At 36.0% G+C, this 10,577-nt stretch overlaps 1 protein-coding gene across 3 annotated transcripts in view; it reads right to left on the bottom strand.

Moving 5' to 3' along the window:
- Positions 1 to 6,039: 6,039 nt before the first annotated feature.
- The window catches only part of LOC135097802 (solute carrier family 35 member F3-like), a 75,205-nt gene continuing 70,667 nt past the window's right edge, over positions 6,040 to 10,577 (bottom strand). For all 3 annotated transcript variants that reach the window (XR_010266138.1, XR_010266139.1, XM_063999856.1), the window contains one exon: positions 6,040 to 6,855. Coding sequence is in view for 1 of the 3 variants with exons in the window: in XM_063999856.1 (XP_063855926.1) it covers positions 6,772 to 6,855 (84 nt within the window). In the remaining 2 variants the exon portion in view is untranslated. The remainder of the gene's footprint in view (positions 6,856 to 10,577) is intronic.

Here is a 10,577-nt window from a genome sequence, read left to right as displayed (position 1 = left end):
GGTGTACAGTACTCAGTAATGAAGGTGTGGATTGTGGCAGCCAGGTAAGACGACCCACTCACAACACGTGGACTACTGAATTACAAAGTGGAGGCATTCCAGACCAGGTGTGTAGGAGACTGAGGTGATGTGGCAGGTGTGTGTGGAATTCAGGTTTATACAAGAGGTCGTATGTGTAAAAGGTGGATGTGTGTAGGTGTGTGTGTTTGTTGTAGAGTAGCAATGACTGAATGGTGGTAAGCTGTTGTCATCATTAGTAACTTCCATGGCTCTTTTGCAGAAGGATGGGTTCATTAAGACACCGAGACTGTATTGATTGTTGATGTTATTCTAAGGCACTCAGCAATACAGGTTTTTTTTTTTGTTTTTGTTTTGTTATCAATTTTCTTATTCTCGTCCTTCTTCATTATGAGAAAGCTCTTTTATCCTTTATTTTGCTCTACGCTAGTCTCACTAACACAAACTAGATTAAACTTTATTGAATACAAAAGCACAAAGACTAAATAAATCATAATGAATAAAAAAAAAAAAAAAACTCTCTTTAGTTATCTGTTATCCTTTAATTTCTTTCACCATCCCTAAATTGCCATTACCTTACTCAAACCAACCTCCCACTATCTATTCCACTCATGACGTGTTTTTTTTTCTTTTTTTTTTTTTTTTTTTGTAAAGGGGGTGGGAAATGTCAACCTTCTAAAATTAAACTGCAGTCAAAACGTGGTGAGTCATATGAGTTACCAAAACATGTTCGTCTAAATAAAAAGTTCACTGCATGACTTTTTTTTTCTGGTCCTGTATTACTTTTTAGTGAAGGGTTTGTTGTGGATAACTTCTCCTGTACATCGGAGAGCAGAGTCACAGAATAATGTCCACCGTAATAAAAAGAGGCAGACTATGAGCGTAAACTATATAAATCTTGCAGCCGCGTTTAATTTTATCGGCAATACCTTTAGTAGGCGTGTTGTTTATCGTGTTTTGTTGTATTATCGATCCGCCATATGTCAAGTCTTCACTCACCCAGCAGTCAGGTGTGTAACAGGATGGACACCGCGTCTCCACTTGTGGCGTGGGACTCGATAAAATATGCACCAACATCACACGGCCCGTAAATCTGGTGGCTTATACACACACACACACACACACACACACACACGTTCCATTCCGCTTTTTTTTTTTTTTATCCTTTATACTAAAATATCAAATTAAAAAGATGAGTGAGCCATGCCTTATCTACTTCTCTACTTGTATACTTTGTCTCTTCTCTAATAGTCTACCTTTCTTCAGCTTGACAATATTTCCACGTCTTCACCTACACATCTAGATTACTTATATATATTTTTTGTGTGTGTTTTTTTCTTTTTTTTTAATAGTAACATGTGTAATGACTCAAATATTGTTACTTTTTCTCTCTTTTTATTTTTTACATCACGCTTTGCTATCATGCATATTCGTAAGGATAACTGGTTCCTGGTGTTCTTGCAAGTAGTGTTTGGAACCACGGGAAGTGTTTGGCAGGATAACTCGTCCCTGCACTCCTCTCTTCAGCTCAGTTTCGTTAAAGACACACCTGATGGTCGTGAGGGGGAGCATGAAGAGAGAGCATGGCAAGGAGGGATGTCAGTGAGATTTACGTCTATTTTCACTTCCATTCCCTATATGACTCTCTCTCTCTCTCTCTCTCTCTCTCTCTCTCTCTCTCTCTCTCTCTCTCTCTCTCTCTCTCTCTCTCTCTCTCTCTCTCTCTCTCTCTCTCTCTCAACTATTTCTTCGGTACAAGGGGAGTGTGAAGGCCCGTCAATATCCTTCAACATGCACACAGCACCGGCTTGTCTCCCGAGGATGTGGTCAGTTATTCATCCAATACCACGGAACTATTGCCACTGCATCGCCAGGGTTACACCTCTATTACCTCTCACTTATACGACGTTAATTGACCGATCAACCCTGCAAGTGAGGATGGACAGCTGCTTGAGTCAGTTGGCAAGTGTCCACACAAGCCAGCCTGAGAGGGTTTCAGACCAAGGCAGTCTATCGGTCAACACACGGCCGCCACGCTATTCCGAGCCACTCAAGCTACTGCCAGGTACGGAAACTGGTTTTAAAATGCCTCGCCAAAAGTAAACTCTCCATTCTGGTTTCCAAGGGAGTGTTATCATCGAAGTTCTGGAGTAAAGGTAATCGATTCACTTCCATTAGGCGTGTTTGGCGGGAGTCTGATCTTTAGTACCACGCCTGACGCTGAGGTGAAGACTTCGTAAAATGTTGGTTCTATCTTTATGGCGGAAGTGAAATGCTTTATATTCTCCTATTTTTCATCGTCATCGGAGAAAATTTACTTTTATTCATTCCTTCGTCAGGCATGCTTGCACCAAGAGTACACGTGTAGCACAACTGAGGAGGAATTCCTGCGTCAACAAAATATTTGTCTCGCGTGTGTGAACAACTTGTACTCTGCCCGTGTCAGGGGAAAGAAAAGTACCTGTCGTAACACACCGATTGTTTGGGCTACGAGAAAAAAAAACTTCAGGACTTTTGCCATTTTTCTACTCCTGTACTTACTTTACTTGCCTTTCTTGTTCCTTCCAGTGTTTACAAAGTTAATAAAAGAAAAACAATATCACAGTATATCACATTACAAAGCGGACTTTAAGATGTTACACTCATTTTATATTATAACTACTCTGATACAAAGAATTTTACTTTTTTTAACAGACAAATTTCGCAAGATCATTCTTCTCTTAAATTTCTTTATCTTATTTCTTTTCCTTTGGTCACATTTGTTTCTTTTGTAGCTCTGACTTTCCTCTCTTCGGCGCGGGTGAAGTGAGTACCCGATGAACAGGTCATCTGTCTTCAGACCTTAACAAAGAGCCAGTGGAGAGAGAGGCCATTCGTCTTTCCTGAGGCAAGTCAGGGTTTCCTTGGATAATGATTTGCTGTGCCTGTGCCGTAATCAAGTAAGAAACGCCGCTAAATATTAAGGCGAAAAATGACCGCAGAGGTAAAGACAGCTACATGCAGCAGCTTGAGGTAGAGACAGGAGGGACGGCAAGAAAAGGAACACGGAGGGAGGAAGACATAGAGAGAATGAAGGTAAGGAGAGGGCAGGCCATGACAAGTTAGGGGAAGGGGAAGAAAATAACAAACATCTAAGAGAGTATGGAAAGTTACTGCGGTGGAAAAAAAGAGAGGTAATGACAAATTAAGGCAAGCAGGTAAAGGAACGAAGAAATAGAGGGTATGGAACATTACTTACGTAAGAAAAGGGAAGTTTGATATTAGGGGAAAAGGACGAAAAGGAGAGAAGATACTAGGGTCTGCAAAACATTCCCTGGAAGATAGAAGAGGACAAAGGGGGACAAAAGGAGGAAGATGCAATGGGTAGGACTAGTGGAGGTCATAAATAGCCAGGGAAAAGGACGAAGGGAGATGCAAGAGGGTACAAAAAAAAAATACTTGGGTAGAAAGAGAGGAAAGTATAATAAGCCAGGGAAAGGGGAACGCGGGGACGAGGATGCAATGAGTAGGGATTTGAGAGAGTCTGAAAAGTAAGGAAAGGGACAAAGGGAATAAGATGAGAGGGATACGAAAAGTCACTGAAGTAGGAGGAGGAGGAGGGAGAGAAGGACAACGAGGAGGGGAAGGAGAGGCCCGACAGACCTTCCACCCACCAAATTACTCGCTTACGTGGGATGATGCGAAAATATTTGCGCGGAAATGCAGTTTCTGGAGGCACGCCCACGGCTCATCAAGGTTAGGCAAACACAAATTCCTCCCTAATGAAGTATTTTTGCGGGGGTCTCTGCCTGCGTAAGTCACTTTCCTGGATATGGATATTTTCTGCCGGGAAGTGCACCACATTATTATTTTTTTTCCTGTTTTTATATTTCTTTTGTCACACGAATTATTTTAGTCAACTTCGTTCTTTTTATCATATGGACTGGTGAGAAAGAAGTTGATAGGTGTCTCTCTCTCTCTCTCTCTCTCTCTCTCTCTCTCTCTCTCTCTCTCTCTCTCTCTCTCTCTCTCTCTCTCTCTTACCCTCCTATTTTCACCTACAGTCGTTCCTGTTATTTGTTTCAATTTCACTTCACATAATTCAAGTAGCAATAACTTTCATTCGTTTTTTTTTTTTTTTTTTCATTTCCTGTCGTTGTTATTATCGTTGTTGTTGTCGTCGTCGTTGTTGTTGTTCATTCGGAGGCAATTAACGCAAGGATTTAATCGCATTACGCAGTTTGATTTATGCTCGTAATTGTTTAATAAGCGATAAATTTCAACAATAAATACGAATTCACAAATACTGGATTCTTTGCTGCCACGGAAAAAACAGAGTAGCAGAATGAACTATACCATTATTAGTGCGCGGGTGAGGCCGGCACGTGTGTGTGTGTGTGTGTGTGTGTGTGTGTGTGTGTGTGTGTGTGTGTGTGTGTGTGTGTGCTAAGTGACATGTCGAGGGCTAAGGCTAATAAACTTTGGAGCTCGAGCCCGCCCTTTGCAAGCAACAGCCGCATGATGTGACACAAGACGGGTCGCGAAGGGAGGCGGGGGCATGGACTGCGTGAGGCGGAGCTGGACAGGACAGGAGGGAGACAGGCTGGAAATGAAAAGTCGTTGAGGAAAAGGATGCGAAGAGTAAGGTTCTTTTGGTATGGGGTTGTTTATGAAGGGGTGAGTGTAGGGACGGAGTAAATAAAGTGAGATATGACAAGGATGGATAGATGGATGGATGTGTTAGATGGAATGGAAGCAGAAAGAAGTAAGGATAAACAAGTGTTGAAGTGTTAAGTGTGGAGTTGTGGAGTGTGTCAATGAAGAGAAGGTAGATCTGGATGGTGTTAAGTTGGACCGATTGCTACTAAATTGATACGACCTTTGCCTCACGCATCACGCACACAAACATCAAAACAATAAAGGATGCAAATTCACGGTGTTTTTGATGCAAATGTGCCTCAAAACACAGTATCATTGCCCTGTTTGTCGCTGACGGGCGCCCATTAGCCCAGTGAATCATTCTATAATGGCATTACTCATATCAAATTCAGTCCACGCATGGCAATATATGACGGACGATGTGTGTGTGTGTGTGTGTGTGTGTGTGTGTGTGTGTGTGTGTGTGTGTGTGTGTGTGTGTGTGTGTGTGTGTGTGTGTGTGTGTGTGTGTGTGTGTGTGTGTGTGTGTGTGTGTGTTTCGCCTCAGCACTTGGTTCCTACTTATTTTTTTTATTACTTATTCATTATTAGTTGATTTATTGTTACTAATTTATTGATAATTCGAAACAAACATCTGACTCTGCGTACCCTGATGTTTAGCCAACATTAAGTCAGGTCACTTAAGGAATCCAGATGTCCTGAGTTTGGGCTGCCACACCCAGCTAAGCATGGCCCCTATCGTTACACTCACCCCAAACGTTCCGCGCACTTTGATCAATATAAAATTAAATATAACAATGCCTAACATATCCATTCTTTTCACGCCAAATGTGTGTATTATATCTTTTCTTTCTTGTTTCTTGAGTTGAATGACCCCCTTTTTTTTATATTTAACACCATTACAGGGACCTTAACAAACCTACGTAATGTATTAGAGAAAAAAAATGAGAAATGAGACAATACATTCGTAATCAGCCAAGTGATTCCTTCAAGAAGCGAGTTCTGCGCCTTTACCTGCAGCACTGTATAGCTGGTGAGCCAACTTCCAGCGCGGCCATTGTAAATCATAGACATAAATTTTCGATTAATTTACGTTTAACGGATAAGTTCCTCATTTTTTTAAAGTTAAGTCTCACGTGATTCTTCCGTATGTTCTCAATCCGGCTGGTGTAATTTTCAGCCATTACTTTAACATTTAGCACCCGGTAGGATTATATGAACGAAAACCTTGCATGTTGCGTTCGTGGAAGAGGAAACGGTGAGCCATCCTATCTTATTGTGCTCTGGCCGTCCCTCCTGCAGGGGGGAGAGAGTCAGTGGCCAGGCACGCGACGAGAACGAGAGATAGAGATAGAGAGAGAGAGAGAGAGAGAGAGAGAGAGAGAGAGAGAGAGAGAGAGAGAGAGAGAGAGAGAGAGACATTCCACGCCATCAGATTCCTGGCACTGGTCATATCACGTTACCTGCATCGTGCGCCATTCATTTAATTAAGTGTGAACGTGATGCCTCAGGTCAAGTTACTGAGCAAAAAAAAATATATATATGCACACAGACACTCACCCATGCAAAAAAAAAAATAAAAAATTCTCTTGGGAGTTAATTTCGTTTATTGACTGTTAACATTTTACTAAAATGAACGTGCAGCCTCCCTGAAATATTGTGGTGCGTGACACAGCTATATTTGACTTTACTGCCACTGAAAGGAAAATGGTAAGGAAAAGACAAAGGCATATGAAGAAGATGACAAAAACAGAATAGAATAGATGGGAAACAGATAAAACACAAAGAAAACAGACCAAAGGATAAAAAGGATATATAGAAAGTAAAAGAGGAAGACGAAACCAAAAATGAAAAGAATAGAAGGGAGACAGATTAAAAAAAACTGAGATATAACAGAAAAAATCGATAAAACACACGGATTAAAAAAAAAAAGAAAACATACTAAAAAAAAAAAGGGAATGCACAGGAAATAGAGATAAAAAGGAAAACAAACCAGTGATACGAATAGTGACATGCAGTGATTAAAACTTGCCCTCTTCCTATTCTCCTGCACCTCTCCTGACCTGGTTTTTCTCGACACTGCAGTAAAACAATAAAAAGGTGTATCGGTTTACCTTACCTCAGTGTTAATATGGCCGGCAGGGAGAGAGAGAGAGAGCGAGGCGGGTATATGGCGGTGGTGCTGGAGGCGGGAGTTACCTGTGGGAGAGAAATATATTGTGTTAGAGGGAAGTGAGAAGGGAAAGGTATAACTGAAGTAGGGCGGGTCAGGAGGTGATAAAGACACCACAGAAGGGAATGTAATGCTATTGGGGGTGTGTATAAGTATCAATGATTGCAAAGAAAGCTGAGAATGTACATAAAAGGTGATAATAGTGAAGAAAGAGTTATATTTATTATCATCATCATATTAGAGATAATGATGATGATGATAATGATGATGATGACGATAATGATGATGATGATGATGATGATGATAATAATAATAATAATAATAATAATAATAATAATAATAATAATAATAATAATAATAATAATAATAATAATAATAATAACAATAATGATAATAATAATAATAAATCAGCAGTGCATTTCCTGTTACAATGATCCACCTCATTTATGATCATTACGTTCATTATTTCCCTAAAACAGCAAACACAGAGCTACATTCTTCTCTCATTAATGAACAGCTTAACTCTTCACAAACTTCACCTCCTCAGGCAGGCTTCTCTTCTTCCCTTTTCCTCCACTTCCCTCGCTCCCCATTGCTACATTTCCAGTACACCATTACCTCTTCATTAATTTCCTCTGATCTACTTCCTCCCTTTTTGTTTTTCTGTACATTTTTTCTCGCAGCGGCAGCCTTGTTTTCATTACGTATACAAATATGAAAAAAAAAATGTCTGCCACACAATCGTCTGTATTTGAGTAATGGAAAGCTACACATTATTCCCTTCCGTGTTACAATTACATTTACACGCACTAATAGTTTTCAGGGCTCTTCTAACGAACTGAATCATTTGCTCCTACTCTTTCATCTTTTTTGACATGTTTATACATTAATTGGTGATGAAGTTACGTATATTTTTTTTTCTATTTCAGGTTGATAGAAAGCTTTCGTCCTTTAGAATATTATTAGTAGTATCGTAACAAACGCTAAAACTACAATTGATAAATAACATACGAGAGACTGTCAAGATATTAATTGGATTTTGCCTTCCGTGTGTGTGTGTGTGTGTGTGTGTGTGTGTCTGTGCTCACCCGCGTAGTTATGATCTCCGGAATACGAAGAAAAAAGGCAACTAACCGCGTGTTGTTTTTCGAGTCAAAATGTTTGTGTTCAGATGCAATAAGACGCGTCCCTTGTAATAGCGGTTTGGTTTCGTTGTTGGTGTTATTGTTGTTGTCGTCGTCGTGGCATTAAGACGAGACCACCTCCATCCTCCATCCCCTCTCTCTCTCTCTCTCTCTATCTCTCTGTCTCTCTCTCTCTCTCTCTCTCTCTCTCTCTCTCTCTCTCTCTTTCTCTCTCTCTGATTGCCGTGTCCATTCAAGTCAATCACATAGTCAGTTCACTCTAATCAGAAGCTTAGGATACTGAAAGTGATGGTTTTTAGTTGGTTTACTTTATTAATAAGAAAAAATGGCAGCATATTTGTCTTCCACTACAGTACAATCATATAAAAAATTACTAATGGTATAGATTGTATAAATGTTAGTTTTTTTTTTTTTTTTTTTTTTTTTTAGTAGCAGCACATGTATATACACAAGGCAACTTGTTTATAAGTGGCTAAAGTTGCCTTTTTTTCACATTTCTTTTGTCATCATTATTTTTGTGGGTTGCACTCACACACTTGATCCTCAATGTGTTCAATTCATAGATTTCATAAGGTACTATTTGTAACTTATGAAATCTATGAAAATTTTTTTTTTATTTTCCATCATTTTTTCATTTTTTTCAGATTTTCTGATTTCATTTCAATTTAGTTTTTGAGTGGAGTATCTCTCAGTTGTCTCTTCGTTAAGAGATGCAGTTTTTGAGTGGAGTATCTCTCAGTTGTTTCTTCGTTAAGAGATGCAGTTTTGCATTTTTTTTTTTTAAGATTTTTAACTTTTTTTTGTCATTTTCTGGATTTTACGCACAATGTTTTTTTTTTTTTTATTACGTTGTTTTTTTTTCTACCTTTTTGTCATCATTTATTATCCGTTATAATTATTTTCTGGGTTTTGACTTTATTTTGTTATTTATATTTCGTTATTTTATTTTATTTTGATTTTTTTTGCCATTTTAATTTTTATTATTTTCTGCTTTTTGCTTTTTCTCATTTTTTTGTCATTTCCTGGCTTTTTTTTACTTTTTCTTTATGCTTCTTCATTCACTAAGATTTTTTATTTATTACTATTTTCTTTTAATATTTTTTCTGACTTTTTTACCATTTTTTGTCATTATTTTCTAGCTTTTATACTTTTCTTTGTCACTATTTTCTAGATTTTTAATTATTTGTTATAGAAATTTTCATTTTTTTTACTTTTTATTGATATTGATTATTTTAATGTTTTGTAGTTGTTTTATGTTTTTTGTTACTATTTTTCTTATATTTTCTCTTTTTTGTAATTCCTTTTTCCTTTTTTTTCTTTTTTTCACAATTTTCTGGCTCTTTACTTTTTTATTATTTTTTTTTCTTATACTTACAATTTGCTTTTTTTTACTATTTTATTTTCATTATTTTAATCTTTTGTAATTCTTTTATGTTTTTTTTTTCTTACTCTTCTGCTTATCTTTCTTATTTTATTGTAATTATTTTTTTTTTTTACTTTTCTCATGTTTGTTATTATTTTGTCTTCACTTTCTCATTATTTTGTGGAATATTTTTTACATTTTTTGTCATTATTTTCTTCCATTTTCACTCTTATCACTTTTGTCACTTTTTGTCCCTTTCGTCATTTTTTTTTTTTTTGTCATATTTTTTACTTTATCAATATTTTATGCTTTTTTACTTTTTTTGTCATTTTCTGCCTTTTTATTTTTTAGTCATTCTGTTCTGGGTTTTTAGTTTTTGTAATTATTTTCACTTTTTTACTTTTTTGTCATTATCTTGTGGGTTTTTTCTATTTTTGTCGCTTTTTTTCACTTTTTGTCGCTATTTTGTTTAGTTTCCTTTCTTGTCAATATTTTATTTTTTTTTTTACTTTTTTGTCATTATTTATCTTTTTTTTCATTTTTGTCATTTATTTTTTTGTTCTAATTATTTTCTGGATTTCCACTTTTGTCATTTTTTTATTCATGTTTTGTCATTATTTTTTTTTGGTTTATTTTACTTTTTTGCTATTATTTTCTTTTTTTGTCATTATTATTTTTTACTTTTTTTCATTATTATTTTCTTATTATTTTCTTTTTTTACTATTTCCATTTTTTTTTTCTTTTTTATTATTATTTTTTTATTATTTTTTTTTACTTTTCTTCATTATTTTTTTATTATTTTCTCTTTTTCATTATTATTATTTTTTTCTACTTTTTTCATTATTATTATTTTTTAAATTTTCATTATTATTTTTTTAACCTTTTATCATTATTATAATTTTTTTTATACTTTTTTCATTATTATTTTTACTTTTTTTCATTTTTTTTGTTTTCTGTTATTTTTTTACTTTTTGTTTTATTATTTTTTTTTTTACTTTTCATCATTATTTTAGAGTTTTTAATTATCCTTACTATTTTCTTCATTATTTTCAGCTTTTTTTTTTATTTTAGTCAATGGTTTCTTGTCATCATTTTCTGCTTTTATTTTTTTTCACTACTTTCTGGCTTTTTTCAAAATTGTTTTCTCATTATTTTCTGACTTATTTTTTTATCATTATTTTATGTTTTTTTTTTACTTTGATGTCTTTCTTTCTTTCTTTTTTATATTTTTTTCTCACTA

The sequence above is a fragment of the Scylla paramamosain genome, unplaced genomic scaffold, assembly GCF_035594125.1.
Source record: "Scylla paramamosain isolate STU-SP2022 unplaced genomic scaffold, ASM3559412v1 Contig32, whole genome shotgun sequence".
In the NCBI taxonomy this organism is placed as follows: Eukaryota; Metazoa; Arthropoda; class Malacostraca; order Decapoda; family Portunidae; genus Scylla; species Scylla paramamosain.
Note: the sequence above shows the minus strand (reverse complement) of the source record. Positions and strands in the feature narration are given on the sequence as shown.